At 59.3% G+C, this 15,456-nt stretch overlaps 3 protein-coding genes across 6 annotated transcripts; 1 reads left to right on the forward strand and 2 right to left on the reverse strand.

Annotated features, from left to right (window-relative positions):
- Positions 1-364: 364 nt before the first annotated feature.
- MRPL12 (mitochondrial ribosomal protein L12) lies at positions 365-3,697 on the reverse strand. 2 transcript variants are annotated; one of them, XM_064396000.1, is made up of 4 exons: positions 3,388-3,697; positions 3,162-3,242; positions 2,942-3,076; positions 365-660 (listed from the first exon to the last, which is right to left on the reverse strand). In XM_064396000.1, the coding sequence occupies exons 1-4, from the start codon at positions 3,637-3,639 to the stop codon at positions 544-546; spliced, it is 585 nt and encodes a 194-aa protein (XP_064252070.1). In that variant the 5' UTR covers positions 3,640-3,697; the 3' UTR covers positions 365-543. The 2 variants fall into 2 exon arrangements, with proteins under 2 accessions (XP_064252070.1, XP_064252071.1); XM_064396001.1 differs by having other exon boundaries at positions 2,942-3,073; positions 3,388-3,654.
- A 556-nt stretch (positions 3,698-4,253) lies between these two features.
- On the reverse strand, positions 4,254-13,429 carry HGS (hepatocyte growth factor-regulated tyrosine kinase substrate). Of its 3 annotated transcripts, none has more exons than XM_064395993.1 (21): positions 13,266-13,429; positions 12,839-12,923; positions 12,388-12,463; positions 11,886-11,978; positions 9,982-10,105; positions 9,087-9,139; positions 8,570-8,638; positions 8,262-8,386; positions 7,959-8,037; positions 7,773-7,871; positions 7,470-7,565; positions 7,129-7,167; positions 6,902-7,045; positions 6,553-6,763; positions 6,210-6,382; positions 5,955-6,095; positions 5,706-5,877; positions 5,496-5,629; positions 5,132-5,248; positions 4,903-4,998; positions 4,254-4,812 (listed from the first exon to the last, which is right to left on the reverse strand). In XM_064395993.1, the coding sequence occupies exons 1-21, from the start codon at positions 13,300-13,302 to the stop codon at positions 4,708-4,710; spliced, it is 2,268 nt and encodes a 755-aa protein (XP_064252063.1). In that variant the 5' UTR covers positions 13,303-13,429; the 3' UTR covers positions 4,254-4,707. The 3 variants fall into 3 exon arrangements, with proteins under 3 accessions (XP_064252063.1, XP_064252062.1, XP_064252061.1); XM_064395992.1 differs by having other exon boundaries at positions 6,553-6,766; XM_064395991.1 differs by having other exon boundaries at positions 6,553-7,045.
- ARL16 (ADP ribosylation factor like GTPase 16) lies at positions 13,389-14,660 on the forward strand. Its single transcript, XM_064396002.1, has 5 exons — positions 13,389-13,511; positions 13,627-13,683; positions 13,758-13,871; positions 14,072-14,187; positions 14,332-14,660. The coding sequence occupies exons 1-5, from the start codon at positions 13,428-13,430 to the stop codon at positions 14,501-14,503; spliced, it is 543 nt and encodes a 180-aa protein (XP_064252072.1). The 5' UTR covers positions 13,389-13,427; the 3' UTR covers positions 14,504-14,660.
- Positions 14,661-15,456: the final 796 nt, after the last annotated feature.

The following is a 15,456-nucleotide window of genomic DNA, read 5'->3' on the forward strand; positions in this document are numbered from 1 at the left end:
AACTGAAGGGAGCCTACAAGAAAGATGGAGAGAGACTTTTTACAAGAGCGTGTAGTGACAGGACAAGGGGAAACTGCTTCAAACTCAGAATTGGTTTAGATTAAACATTAGGAAGAAATTTTTGTCTGTGAGGGTGGTGAGGCCCTGGCACAGGCTGCCGTGAAGAGAAGCTGTGACTGCCCATCCCTGGGAGTGTTCAAGGCCAGGCTGCACGGGGCTTGGAGCAACCTCGCCTAGGGGAAGGAGCTCCTGCCCATAGCAAGGGGCTGGAACGAGATGATCTTTCAAGGTCACTTCCACCGTAAACCACTCTGATTCCATGAAATGGGGAGCACGGGGATAATCGGCACTTGAGAAAGATGAATCATTTTACAGGTTTTTTTGGGTATTTATAAGTAGAGTTCATGGTGATGGCAGGAGGTAGCAGCTCTGCCAAACCATACAGCATTCTTTGGGAGAGTGCTCCCACTGTGCCACGTACACTCGGAAAGGTCCGGAGCCCGCCTGGGCAGCAGCTGCAGCACCAATCTCCCCATGGTGACACTACTCCAGAACAACAGTCCCTCCTGCTGCCTCTAGCGCTGCTTTGATCTTCTCTGCTTCCTCCTTGGAGGCATTCGCCTTGATCTCCTGCGGAAGGGACTCCACCAGCTTCTTTGCCTGTGAGAGGGACAAAGTACAGGGCTTGTAAACAGGCTTTCACTAACTGGATTACTGGATTTAGAGCCATGATCCTGACCTCTGCTTAAGCCAACCGTGGAAACTCACTGACCAGCACAAACCCCGAGACTTGCACTTGAAGTACAGCACGTCCCACCAGAAGGCAGCTAACCCTGAGCACAAGCAAGGACACATCTGCTGGGAAACCTCTTCCTTAAGTTCTCCCACCAGGTCCTGGTGCTGGGCTGGCTCTGCTCACTGACGATGTTTTGGTTCACATACTTGTGCCAGCAGGGGGGGACGCCAGTGCAGGGTGTGGACACAGCTGCACTGCCTAAAACAGAGCTCCAGCACAGACTACTTGACAACACAGTATTTTGACATTTTAGGGACTTTTAAAGCAAAAGTACTGGCACTAAGCAGCATTGCAATGCTTAAGACAAGCTGAAAAACTGTTGAGCTAATTTAAAGAATTTACTGCAGTGCTGCTATTGAGAAGGAAGTGAGCCCAGGGGGACAAGCCTCTGCTGCACACAGCAGTTCTCTGCCACAGCACTGGGGGGGTTTAGCACCCAGCGGACTGGCAGAAAGGTTTTGTCCTTTTGATTCCTGTTGGGTTCAATGCCTATGTATCTGTGGTGGAAGAAAAACGCTTTTTTTGCTGGGGTTGGAAGGCACAGATGTGTGAGCAGTGGGGCAGGAATGCCTTTGCTCACCAGGACAGGATTTGGACTGCACTGAGCACAGGCAATACAACACAGGTTATTAATTTCTGAACTCTGCTCAGGAAGGTGTGACTCCATCCTAAAGCAGCCCTGGTCAAGGGAAGCAGCTGTTTCTGGTGTTCAGTGGGAAGAAGAGCAGAGCCCAAGTCAGGTGGGACCCATGCAGCAGCAGCAATGGGGCAGAGGCAGCAGGCTCCCAGTCCAGCTACAGCCCAGGGCTGGTGGTGACAGGGTAAGCATCTGCTGGGCAGCTCCCCATGAGCTTCCTGAAGTGCAGCCAGCCTTGGTGCTCTGTGTGCACCTGTCTCATCACACAGCTCCTGCCACAGCACTGATGTCTGGGTGCCACCTGTCCCCAAGGTAGTAACTGTATGTGCATCCCTCTACACCACCAGCAGCCCTACAGGCCATGGGCAGATCCACCTGCAAACCTTGTAAAAACATCCTTACTGGATGGCAGTAAAATTTACAATAAAAGGGCTTTGGCTCCACCTTGAACAGAGTCTCTGCAGGTAGAACCTCCACAGCTGTTTGTGTTGTGTGTTTGTGCTTCACCCGACATGCCAGGCCTGGGTACATCCCACCTAAGTTTAGCTGCAGTAACTGGCACTGCAAACAGCTCATCCAGCAGGTGCCACATGCAAAGACAAGCTCACTTAGCATCAGCTCTCCAGTTAATTATCTGCTGATCGGGTCCCTCACAGAGTTTGGTATTTTCATGTTTGCTTGGGACCAATAATCGACGAACAACTTCCAGAGGAACCACACTGACAATCAGGAAATTATCCCCACGAGACAGCCAAACTTGTACCTGTGCCACTGACTTCTCTACTGGCTTTGCAATGCAGCCATGAGAATTGGGGGGCAGAAGATTATCTGCAAACACTTCTGCTCTCCTGGGCTACAGCAGGAGCAGACATTGCAATGCTCAACACTGCAGCTGGAATACTGGGAAGTGCTACTTCTGACCCCAAGATATGAAAGCATCACCCTGGAGATGTGCAGCACATTACATGCTTCAGCAGTAGCAGCTTTATCACCCAGCATGCTGAGCCCACATCCAAGGTCAAGGGCCTGAGCTCAGACACTGCCCAGGGCTGAGGCCTGTCTCCTCCAAGGAAAGAAGCAGCACCACCTATAAAATGAAGGGCCCTGAAAAGAGCTGGAAGCTTGGATTGCAAGATGTGTGAGTTACAGAGACTCATTTAACTTCAGAAATGCATTTGCTTTGGGAAAGGCAAGCCAAACAGAGCAGCAGCAAGGGATGCTGGCTACTCCTGAGCTCTGCAAGAAAGCTCATGCACAGCAGCTCTCAGGTTTAGAGAAGTTGAGGTTGGCATGGACATCTCTGAGCCTCCTCCTTCATCCCCCTGCTTCTGACAATGGAAAATGCCAGATGAAGGTGCAACCAAATCCTGCTCCCCACGTCTCTGCACTGAGAAGCACACAGGCAGGCTATGCTTCTGAATGCATAAATCCAGGCTCCCCTTTGAACAGAGAGCCGAGGCTGCTGGAGCTGGGGCAAAACACCAGAGCCTGGGGCAGCAGCTCCTCACCTGCACGAGGTTCACTCCAGGCACGAAGTTCTTCACCTCCTTGATCAGCTTCACCTTGTCAGCAGCCTTCAGCTCCGTCAGCCGCACGGTGAAATGAGTTTTCTCCTTCTTGAGCGGGACCACCTCCTCCTCCTCCTGGAAGCAGCCGGAGCGCGGTGAAGCCCCGCGGCCGAGCCCGCCCCCGCGGCCCCCGCGGCCCCGCTCCCGCCCCTCCCGGTACCTGCGGAGCCGCCTGGGCGGGCAGCAGGGAGGCGGCGGCCGCCGCGGGCATCACCCCCACGTCCGGGATCTTCAGCGTCTCCTGCGGGAAGAGCAGCGGCACCGGCGGCCGGTCAGGCGGCGCACGCGGCCGGGCCGGGCCGGGTCAGGCCGGGGTGAGCCGGGCCGGGCCGGGTCAGGCCGGGGTGAGCCGGGCCGAGCCGGGCCGGGTCAGGCCCCGCACCCACCTTGAGCAGCGCGTTGAGATCGGCCACCTCCAGCAGCGTCAGCCCCGCGATGTCCCGCACCAGCTGCCGCACCTTGGGCGAGTACTCCTTGGCGGCCGTGTCCAGCGGCGCCCCGGCCAGCGCCTCCGAGCGCCGCGCGGGGCCGGTGCCGAGCGCCCGCAGCCCGGCGGGGGGCCCGCGGCGCGGCGGCAGCGGCAGCGGCGGCAGCGGGAGCAGCGCCCGGCGGGCGGCGGGCAGCGCGGCGGGCAGCATGGCGGCCCGAGGACACCGAGACTCCGCTCCGCCCGCGCTCCCGGCGCGCCCCGCGCCGGCCCCGGCACCGGCGGACAGCCAACGGCGACACAGCGGCAGCGCAGCGGTGCGCCATGGGAGATGTAGGCCAGACCGGGCCGACCGGAAAGCGAAATCAATCGTGATAAATCTATTTATCGTTTCTAAACAGGAGTAGAAAAAATTTAATGTCTGAAGGAACAGAAATTGCTTCCTCTCTGGAATGTTTGGAAGGAGAACTGGTTATATTTCTACACTACATAGCATGGTTAACGGTAAAATTGAAGCATAACGAAGGCAAATTAAAAGAAACAAAAAGTCTGAAAGCCTTGTCATTTTACCTTTTTGACTTTCACTAACTGCAGTAATACATTCTAATGCTACATAAAGCTTAATAATTTAGGACTATGCATCTACAGCATAGAAACATTCTAGACACTGTAAGAAGGGAATTTACGTGGCCAAAGCTCAATCTGAGCTGAAGCTGGCCCTACTGCGGCTGGAGTGTGCTGGGATCTGCCCCCGCAGCCGCTGCCACCCCCGGCAAACACCTGCCCCGTTCGCGGGGGATGCCCAGCCCAGCACAGGAGCCCGCAGTTTGTTCCAACACTTTATTGTCACCGATAGCGCTCGGTCTCCGCCGGGACAGGGACAGGCCCGGCCAGCGAAGCGCCGGAGCCGCGAGGGCGCTGCAGGGAGCGGGGCACAGCAGGGATGGGGCACAGCTGGCACCGGGACTGGGCAGGAGCGCTGCGCCCTCGGGGCCCCTTGCCACGAGCCCCGGGACAACGACAGGGGCAGGCCGAGCTCCCGCCCGGCCCCGGGGCCGCCAGCTGCCGGGGTGGGTGGGTAGGTGGGTGAGCCGGGGCTGCTGCCCCGAGCTACAGGGCGTGGGGGGCTGCACCCCTGCCCCTTGGTCCCCAAAGCTGGCAGTAGGAGCCTCTGGCCCCACCGCCCCTGGGGCACGGGGCCGGGGGGCAGGACGAGTAGTCGAAGTACAGAGTGATTTCGGATGAAGAGTAGTGTTACACTGGAGCCCTGTGCCCGCGATCAGTCAAACGAGATGAGCTGGGCCTCCGCGCTGCCCGGGGGCTGCTGCCCGGGGGCAGGCGCTGCTGGGGGCTGCTGCTGGGGGGGCCCCCCAGCTGGGGCCACCTGCAGCAGAGGAAACAGCTTTGTTAGTGTGTGGCTTCGTTAGCATACGAGCCCCACTGGGTCCTGAGCCCCTGGGCTGGTGGCACTCACCTGTTGGTAGAGGGGCTGCTGCCCGGGCAGGTAGGACTGCTGGGCTGGCAGGCTGCTCAGAGTTGTGTCCTGGCCTGGCAGGGCAGACATAAGACCCTATGGGAACGAGGGGGTGGGCGTCAGAGGGGCTGGGGTACATGCAGCACCCACAGGGCACTGGTGGGTGACTGCCTCCATGGGCTGAGCCCAGCCATGCCTTGTGCCCCCACACCCACACTGGAGTGCTCACCTGCATGCTGTAGGGCTGGTAGCCCATGGAGACAGACTGGCTGCCCATGTAGCCCATGGTGCCTGACTGGGGTGCCTGGGAGATGGCTGGGATGCTCTGTGACTGTGAGGCTGCAGTCTGTGGGGAGAGGCTGGTCAGAGGTGGCACAGACAGCAATGGCTCACTTCTCCAGACAAGGCCCTTGAGCCCAGAACTAGATCTAACTCCAGCCCACTTCCACAGTCAGCACAGCAGACCTGGAACCAACCAGCCCATCCTCTGTCCTGCTCAGAGATCTCATTGTTGAGTTTAGGTACGTTGCCTAGCCCCACAGAACCCCCCAGCCCTTGTCCCAGTTGGCTGCAGGCTGCACTGCTTCACTTGCCTGGTAGCCCTGCGTGGGTGTGGGCTGGTAGGACGAATATGCAGGGGTGGTGGTGGGCACTGCCGGCCCCTGCTGAGGCCCCTGCCCACTGCTGGCGCCCGGCTGGTACATGTAGGCATTCACCATGCTGGGATCTGGGTGCAGAGAGCAGAGGTTGGAGCAACTGCCTTGGGCTCTCCCCTACCCCCAGAAGCTGAGCTGCTGACGTACCAGTGCCAGGCATGGCAGCGTAGGGCCCAGCTCCCCCTTGTGCAGCCTGGTTCATGTACACGCTGTGCATGGGAGAGCCCTCCACGGAGCCAGCTGGGCTGAAGGTGCCAGGGAAGCTGGTGGGCCCAGAGGGCTGGTAGATCACCCCACTGGCTGCAGGCATGGCCTGGAGCTGGTGGGAGAAGGAAAGCCAGCTTAAAGCTGCAGTCCCTGGAACGTGGCAGAGGGAGCCTACCCCAGCAGCTGTACCTGAGCGTAAGGCAGTGAGAAAGCTGGCATCTGGGCTCTCATCTGGATGGTCTGCTTCTGCTGCTCCAGGCGCAGCTGCCTCTCCTTCTCCTGCTCCTGTAGTCGCTGGATGGCCAGCTGACGCTGCATCTCCAGGTACTCCTGTGGCAACAGGGCTGTGGTGGCTGGGAGCCACCACACCACACAGCCCCTCCTACCAGGGCAGCCAGCCCCGAGCTCAGCCTGCAGTACCCCAGACATGCTTTCCTGCCTCACCTGCTTCTTCTGCCTCATGATCTCCAGCTTCTGTGCCAGCTGGATCTGGCGCTGCCGCTCTGCCTCCTCCGCGGCACGGCGCAGCTTCTCCTGGTGCTCCTCCCGCAGCGCGTTCAGAGCCCCACGCGCGTCCCGGATCTGGGCCAGTTTGTCCTGCAGGCCCTCATAGTACACTGGGGAGGGAAGGGACAGCCTCAGGAACACGGGGACAGAGCACTGGGACTGCACAGCAGCTTCTCTCCAGTGAGACTGCGCCACGGGAATGCTGAGCCCTGGCAGTGTGGAAGCCCCGGCTGCCGCCCACCCACGCCCAGGGCCAGCAGCTCCCCTGGCTCCCACGCACGCCTGCGCTCATCCAGCTGGTTCAGCAGCTCCAGCAGCTGTGGGTGCATGTTGTTGATGGACTGGAAGAGGGACAACACGGCAGAGTCGTTGGTGATGCTGCGGCCTCGCATGTGGTTGCTCTTCATGCGGTTGACGAAGGTGGTGACCGCGTTCTGCAGTGCCTTCAGGAACTGCTCGTGGTTCTCCTCGGACTCACCATTTTGGTACTGCTGCTGGAAGAAAGGATGGAGCAGCCAGTCAGCTGTGACCTCCCAGTGCAAGAGCCAGCAGCTGGCCTGCAGAGCCCAAGAGTCAGGTGCTTCTTGCCCCTCAGTGGGTGCCAGACCCAGGCCCAGGCCCCCTCTTACCTCAACCACTCCAAGAGGGGCAGGGTGGGCTTCCCCAGGCTGCACAGCTGGCTCTGTCAGGGACAGGGGTGCTGACGGTGTGGGGCTCTTGCGAACCTCCTCCTGTTTCTTCTCCCAGTAGTTGCGGTTCAGGTACCGAGCCAGCTGCCAGGAAGACAAGGAAGATGAGCACCGCTGCCTCGCAGGAGCAAGCCTGTGCTGCAGACTAGCAGGGCCAGGATTCTTACCTCTGGGTCAATGTCCTCGGCCAAGGGAGCAGAGGAATTCTGGAAAGAGACAAATGGAGAAATGCAGTTCAGCAAAACCAGAGATCCCCAGGTCCCACACAGGTATTCAGCTTGGAGCTGGCCACATATGACCACCAGTGCTGAGCCTCAAAGGGGACACAAGCTGGGAGGCAGTGGAGGCACCCAAGTCCTGGCTGAGAACACACCTTCTTGCTCAGAACACAGTGAACGAGCAAGGGGTTGAATGGAGCAAACATTTTCCCTCAGTATGGGGATTAAATTGGACACAATCAGGGCAGGAAGTGGCCTGTGGCCAGCCACTTCACGTGCCATGGACATACCACAGGTGGGGAGTAGAGTGTGCTGACTGGGGGAGCCGAGGATGTGACAGGAGTGGGCTCAGCCTTAGGGTACACGGAGTAGGTTGTTTTCTGCCTCTGCAAAAGAGAAAATTGCCAACTCAGAGAGAGTCCAGGCTTCTCCAAACCAACCCAAACACAGTCTGTGCCTGGCTCTGCTTTCACCCTCTCATTCCACAGGCTTTCAGCCTTGCTCACACCAGGACACATCCAGAGATCTGTTATGGCTCAGCACAGCTGAGCTGAAGAGCAACAATCCCTCCCGGACCCCAGCAGTGAACAAACCATTCTCTCCTTCTCCTCAGCCTCTGACTGAGACAAGGCAATAGCCAGCTGGAGCTCCTCTTCCTCTTGCAGAGCTGTCTCATCACGCTTTGGAGGAAGCTAGAAGTGGAAACATAAGGAGGTGGTCAGTAATGGCATCAAGAAATGCATCAGGAACACCAGATCATCTGTGGGGCAGCTGCTTACCTGGGACTGCTGAGAAAGGGGGCTGGTCAGGTACTCAGGGGGCAGTTCAGAGGTGGCAGCAGCTTTACCCTCAGTTTTCCTGTAGTGACAAGTGATAGTATGGACTGAATGCTCCCCTCTCTGCACCAGAGCCCAGCTCTGCACCATGTTCCAGCAGCAAACCCCACTCCCAGGAAGGAAGAGGGCCCAGCCCAGCCTGGGAAGCCCCTGTTGTGCTCTGCAGGGAGCTAGCTCCACACCATGCTTCCCCCCTCAAAGTCCCAGCTGTCACAGGCAAAGAAACCCACGACGAAGAGTACTGACTTGTTGAGATGCTCATAGCAGGGCTCACAGACTCTCACTTCCTTCTCAATCCCAAACTTGGGGATGGTGGAATACTTGGAGGAGCATTTTCCACAGAAGATCTGCCCACAAGCTCGGCAGTGGTGCTGTGAAGGACAGGAGACATGAGTGTGGTGGCAAGACATTCCTTCTCCTTTAGCCAACATCAATCAGACACTCATTTCCCTGCCAGCAGCCAGGAAACATGGTCTGTCCCAGCACACTTCACACAGCAAGTCCTGCAAGTCCCAAGGGCCGTGCAGAGCAAGGAGCCCAGGAGCAGCACCCACCTTGCGCGTCACAACACCAAACTGCACTCGGCACCTGTGACACTCCTCTGCATCCACCCAGTCTGGAGCCTGTAGGGGTCAAGGGAAATGGAGTAAGGAGGGAGGAGTGTGTTGGCACTGGACCTTTCAGGAGCTCTGATGGCTAACAGGGCTCTCATGTCTTGTGGGGGAGACTGGGGGCATCTGCAGCTCAATGGGAAATATTAATCCCCAGTAATCTCCTCTCATGTTCCTTTGAGACTGTGATGTTTTTCCAGTCAGTACAAGATTTACTAGGAAACTGTCTGCACAGCAATCACTTCAGCCATGCCCTGCTGCCACGTCCAGCCTGCCAAGCTGCTGCAAGGCCAGTGAGCAGGCGGAATGATGGGCCCGACTCTCTGTCCTGGCCAGTTCTCCCAGCCAGGTCTCCAATCCACACAAAACGAAGGAATGTGAGACCTGCAGGTTTGCTGAAGGGGATGGGAAAGCAGGTCTGTCTCACAGTGCCAGCTGCTCCCCCCACCACAGAGCTCACCCTCTCTGCAGCGAACATGGCGTCGCTCTCCTTGAACTCCGGGAAGACGTGCCCTGCAGGAGAAATGTTGTGAGAGGAATCCTCTGGCACAGGGAGGCCGTGTGCCTGCAAGCTCATGCCACAGGTGCCAGCTCAGCACCACCTCTTGTCTTGACCAGCATCTCCCTCTGACACACCTGAAGCAGGCTCCCTTCAGCCATGGTCTGAGGAAATCCCCAATTGTTTCCCTTACACATCCACATGGGACATCACAGGCCTCTGGATAAGGCTTTTTATTTCTCAGTACTTTGATGTGAGGGGGATACAAAGCCCACTGGATGGGCAGGCAGGGCTGTGAGTTTCAGCTCTTCAAGGGCTAGAGCTTGGCAACACCAGCTCAGGATGCTGGACTGACTCTCCAAGCTTGTGCCACTGCCAGCAGAGTTTCTGGTGCACAGAAGGAAGCAGAGGCAGCAGCGTGTCCCTGCCCTTGAAGTGGACACTGCTGTGCTGGGACAGAAGGGAAAATGTCACACCAGCAGTGTCAGCAAGTGGGACTGTGGACCCATCCTGGGAGTAGGAACAAAAGCCTTGAGGAAGGAACTGCCCTACAGCAAATCCCTCTTAGAGGACACAATGACTTGCTGCCAGTCTCCCCAAGAACAGTTGCAGCTCCTGCTTTTCAGGTCTCCCTGCCAGCCCTGAAGGCTGGGCTGGAGGCCTGGAGCAAGGCTGCCCTGCTCATGTCTGCACCAGGGTTCAGTCACCCTGAAGGGTTCATTGGGTATTGGGAACCAAAGAAGAGCTCCGTGCTGCAAGTCCAGATTTTGCTCACATCAGGCACAGAACTGCCAAAGCTCCTGCAGAGCAGAGCTGCCTCACCAGATGTCCCCTCACCTGTGGGCACAGTCCTCACCTTCAACCTTCATTATCTGATAGGTGTCCTGCACGACCTTGTACTTGGGCTCGTTGCGGAAGGCGTGAGCCCAGGCCTGGATGAGGTACAGGATCTTACTGCGGACACTTGTCTCCACTTGCCTCTGCACAGAACGGGAGGAGAAAAAACACCTGAGAAAATGTCCCTGAAATGTGTGAACCACCTAAAGAGAAGGCAGCAATACCACTCAGGAAAGAGAGACTTCAGAGTACTCAGGAGAGGTAAGAGCTCTCAGAAACCTGCAGCAAGGACCATGCACAGCCCAAACAGACCCCTTCAGCTGCCCCACTGCCCCCTCCAGCACAAACAGCACAATGTCCTTTGAGCAGCACAGAGCAACTGAACAGAGCTGTGCCTTGATGCTTAGAGTAAGTGCCCAGCAGCTCTGTCCAGCCCCTCAGCAGAGGCACCCATCCCACACTCAGGCCTCGGTGGGAGCCCCAGCTGCCCAGGACAGCACAGCCCACCTTGCCTGCCCCCTGACAGCACTGGGGGGTGCCTGCAGGGTGCCAGCACCTCCACTCCAGCAGTACTCAAAGCCATCTCAGGATGTGACAAAGTGAGGACAGCTGGGACAGTTGCCCTTTGGAGGCAGGGCAACTGCATCACACTTCAGGGAACTGGAGAAAAGTTGGCAAGCCTGTTCTGACCTCAGCCAGCCTCAGAGCTGCCGTGTCATCAGCTGCCCAAGTGATCACATCCACATGACTGGCTGTTCCCCCAGGAAGCACAGCAGCACTGTCAAGCTCTGATTTTAGCCAAGACCTCGGCCCACACAGCATCACTTACTGACAATTCCTGGAGCTCCAACTTCTAGAACATTTGGTATTCCATACATGTCACAGCCCTGGACCTCATGAGAACTTGGACTGTTTTACCAGCATTGGGTGTTCACAAGCAGAAAAGTTCCAAGTGTGGGAGGAGAGTGGGGCAGTTGTGAAACTCCTGAGGCAGGCAAAGACTGAGAGAAACACAAAATCCCTGGATCTGATTTGACCTCCTCAGCTCTTGGAGCAGCTGTGCTACCACACCTGGCTGTCATGCTATGGCAGTGTTCCTGCCTCAGGAGGAGATCCTGCAGGGAGACTGAGTCAGCCCTAACAGGAAGGTGACAGGAGAGACGCCCTGCTTGGTGTGCGAGGTGACAAGACTCACACAGCTCATCCTCCAAGGATCTGGGTCACCTGTTTGTTTGTTTATTTCTGGTGGAAGACAGAAGTATGATGCTAATGAGCTCATGTCTGGGCATTGCTGCTCTGAGCTGGGAGCTGGAGACAGGAGTTCTCATTTCCACTTCACTAATGGAATTCTCCAGTCCAAGGACACATGAAGCTCCAGCAAGCATCAGACTGGTGATACCTTGTTGCAACAACTCATCAGTGCCAGCAGCTATGGTCACATCCTGCAGAGCTCCTGAACAACTCATGGCCAATGACACGGCCGTGACACAGAGGCAGCTCCAGCTGGTTTTTCCTTTGTTGCTTTACCTGCCTATGTGTCTCACACTGTTCCATGAGAGGAACAGTGCCCAGGTCCTTGGTACAGGTGCCAGGCCATCACCTGTTTTTCTTTACTGTCCCAACCCAAGTGCTGCATCCAGGAGCATTTACCATGGAATGGCTGGGGCCCCCTCAGCAATTCCTGCCATTTCACAGCACAGACAAACCTCTGCCCCAACCACATCTCCTCTTCCCAGAAAACCTCCTTCACTGCCTACACTCTCCCTTTCACACCACACAATAATTTGCTCTTTTCTGAAGTGCATTTCCAATTTCCCTTCTGCTCCTTATCCAAAGAGAACAAAAGAGAGGACACATATGTTTGTTCCTGCTGCTCCTGCTTTTCCACAGGAAAAAAAATGTCAGTACAATAAATCTATTTACCTTGAGTATTTCCTTCAGCTCCTCCATGGTCTGTTTATTGGCCACCTCATCATGGACTGTTTGGCCACAGTTTTTAACCACTGACTCCATGACCTGCAAGGGCCAAGACCACATCAGCCCACAGCTTCCTGCCTCCCCTGCAACTTGTGGGGGTCCCAGCACACATTGCAGGCTGAACACGGGGCAGTACTTAAGCAGAGGGGTGTGTTGGGGTCATGCCAATCCACTCCCTGCACTGGGAACCAGCTGTCCTTCACCTCCCTGGGGGGCTGGGGGCCTTCTCCTCTGTGGAAACCAACCCCGGGGAGAGCAGCCCAAGTCTCAGCTTCGCCTATTCCAAAGCCAAGATGGAACTAAAGCATGAAGGCCCTGGCCTGATCACCCCAAAACCTCAGTGCCAGAGTCAGGGAGAGGCTGGCTCCCTGCTGGGCTGCAGGGAGCTGTGCAGCCTGAAGGCAGGTAGCAGGAAGCCCCCGCTGTGCTCCCAGCCAGGTGCCGTTACCTCCAGCGCGTACAGGGCCACGTGAGGATTCTTGTCATTCACCTTCTTCTTGATGGCGTTGACGGCGTACTTCGCTCTGGACAGGGGAAGAGGGGACATACTCTCAGGGGACCAAGAATCTGAGGGGAGATCCCACCTGCTGCTGACAGCCCACCAATCCCTACCCTGGCACGAAGGACACAGCTAGCTCAGGGGTACATGATTCACTGAGTGAAACTGGGAGGGAATAAGCACACTCAAGCTTGAGTTTCCCTAGGGATTTCAGGGCAGGGGTAATCTGCAGGCTCTGGGATGCACACCAGCACGTCAGGGTGTGCTGTACAGCTCCTCTGATGCTCTTATGGAAGGGTATAACGAGATTACAGGTCCGAGACCCTCCAAGGGTCTTTCCTTCCCTGCACAGACAGCAGAGCTGTGCCCGCAGCACGTCCAAAGCCCCGGCAGCACTCACTGCGTGTCTCCCTGACGGATCATGTCGCAGATCTGCAGGATGGATTCCCAGTCCGTCTCCAGCAGGAGCTGGCTCGTGGCCTTATCTGCAATGAGCAAAGCCACGGTGCGGCCGTGAGCCGCGCTGCTGCCCGCGGCTCCGCTCCACCGCCGGCGGGCCCGGGAGCGCCCCGGGCGTGGCGCTGCCCGGGGCTTGGGGAAAAACCCCGGACTGCACCCGGGAAGCACCAACCCTCCCGCTTCAGACACCCCGGGCGCTCGGTGACCCCGCCCCGCCGCTGCCGCTCCTCCGGGACGGCACCGGGCTGCGGCACCGCCACCCGACCCGGCCCAGCCGCGCCGTGCTCTGGGCCCGGGGCTCCCGGGGCCGAGCGCTGCGGGGCCCGACCCGCCTCCCGTCCCGCCCGCCCAGGGAGCCGCGCCGGTACCGAGGAGCCGCTCGAAGGTGCCGCCGCCGCGCCCCATGGTGTCCGCCCGGCCCGGCCCGGCCCGGCCCGACCGCTCCGGCCCGCTCCGTCCCCCGCCCCGCCGCGGCCCTTCCGCTTCCGCCTTCCGCCGGGGCGGCGCCGCTTCCGCGGGGCGGCTCCGCCATGGCCGCGGGCCGCTCCCCGCCCACCTTCCTGCTGCTGGGGGCGGCGGGCGGCGGCAAGAGCCTGCTGGTGCGGCGGCTGCGCCATATCCGTGGGCACGGGGCACCGGGGAGGGCCGGCGGGGAGGGGCGGGGGCCGGGGCCGGGCGGACCGCGCCGCCGGCCCGTTCCCGGAGCCGCCGTGTCCTTAACGCGAGGCACAGCTGAGCGCCGAGGAGCCCGCGGAGTTAGGCGAGCCCCCGGCCACGCTGCCCACGGTAGGTGCGGCCCGGCGGGGCCGGGCGGGCGCGGGGCACGGCCGCAGCCCGCGCTGCCGGTGCCCGTCCCGCAGGTGGGCACCAACCTGACGGACCTGCGGCTGCCACGGAGGGTGACCGTGCGGGAGCTGGGCGGCTGCATGGGCCCCATCTGGCCCAGCTACTACAGCGAGTGCAGCGCTCTCCTGGTGAGCAGCACCGAGAGCCCGTCCCGGGCCGCCCTCCCCAGGGACGGGCGCGGCCAGAGGGGCTCGCGGGGCACGAGTCGGTCGGTCCGTCCGGGTTCGCCCCGTGGTGGGACTTCCCTCCTCCGTGCCCTGCTCGGGCCCAGCCCGGCCCGGGGTTGATGCCGGCACACCCGCACCCTGCTTTCCCTTCTTCCCTGCAGTTCGTGGTGGATGCCTCCAACCCCAGCCAGGTCTCCTCGTCCTGCATGCAGCTGCTCTCAGTCCTCTCTGCAGCGCCGCTCGCCTCTGTGCCCGTCCTGGTGCTCTTCAACAAGATGTGAGGAGGGGGTCACCCGAAGGGTGGGGTGGCTGGGAGCAGTGGCTGTGCTCTGCTGCACCTCCCAGGCTGCAGGAGACCCCTGCGCCGGGCAGGGAGCCGTCGTGCTTGGCTGCTGCCTGAGCTCCCTTGTCCTCGTTGCAGTGACCTGCCCTGCTACATGTCCCTGGTGGAGATGAAGTCGCTGTTCCGCATGCAGGACATCGTGTCCTGTGCTACGCAGCCCATCACGCTGCTGGAGACCAGCGCCCGCGACGGCACCGGCCTGGCCGATGTCCTGCAGTGGCTTCGGAGCGCCCTCAAGGACCCCTGCTGATCCCAGCCCCGCAGCCCAGGACCATCCTGCCACAGGAGGAGGTGGTGAAGAGGCAGCTGCCCTGCCTGGAACTGGGAGCAGAGCCCAGGCAGTGCCTTGGGCTGTTGATGGACTGGATCCCTGTGGGACTTGACAGTAAAACTCCCACCACACTCTCCAGGCTGGTGGCTGCCGTGTGCTTGGAGGGAAATCCTGGGCTTTTAGGGAAGAGATAAGCAGAAGCCACAAAGGCCAGATCATGCTGGCAGCTCCAGGCACAGGAGGGGTTCCTGCAGTGGGGTTGGAGGCTGCAGCAGCACCTGAGCTGAGCTAAGCACAGCTAAGCTCCAGGAGTTCCATGTCCCTCTTGTCCTGAGGAGCCCAGAACTGGACACAGCACTCCAGCTGCAGCCTCAGCAGGGCTGAGTAGAGGGGCAGGATCACCTCCCTTGACCTGTGAGCAATGCTTTTCCTAATGCACGCCAGGAAGAGCTGGGGCTGTACAGAGAACCTGCCCTGTGCCCACGCTATCAGCACTGTCTGTCTGTGCTGGTAACACCCTGTGCCCTCACTGGTGGCCCAGTCCAGCTGGGCAAGCAGCTGCCTCAGCTGGCAGCCCTGGTGCCAAGTCACAGGGGACTGGTGGCTGCCCATGCCTGGCACATGCCACAGCACACCCTGCCCTGGGCCTGTCAGCACTGAGGCACCGGGGTAGCTCCATCCCAGGGCTTGCCAACAGCATGACATGTCAGGGAGGGCTCCTGGCGCTGGGGGCTGCAGCTATTGCACCGTGATGGTGAGTGGCAAGGGGAGTGGCAGTGGCCTTCCCTCCAGCAGTGTGGGCTGAACTGGGCTCTGCCCCAGGCAGTCCCGTGGGAAAGCAGGCAGTGCCAAGGAGCCCGAGCACACCCTGACACTGCTGCCGAGTCACCACCAACAGCCCTGACACACCAACCCTCCCTGCCTGCTTCCAG

This window comes from Passer domesticus, chromosome 20, assembly GCF_036417665.1.
Source record: "Passer domesticus isolate bPasDom1 chromosome 20, bPasDom1.hap1, whole genome shotgun sequence".
Lineage (NCBI taxonomy): Eukaryota > Metazoa > Chordata > Aves > Passeriformes > Passeridae > Passer > Passer domesticus.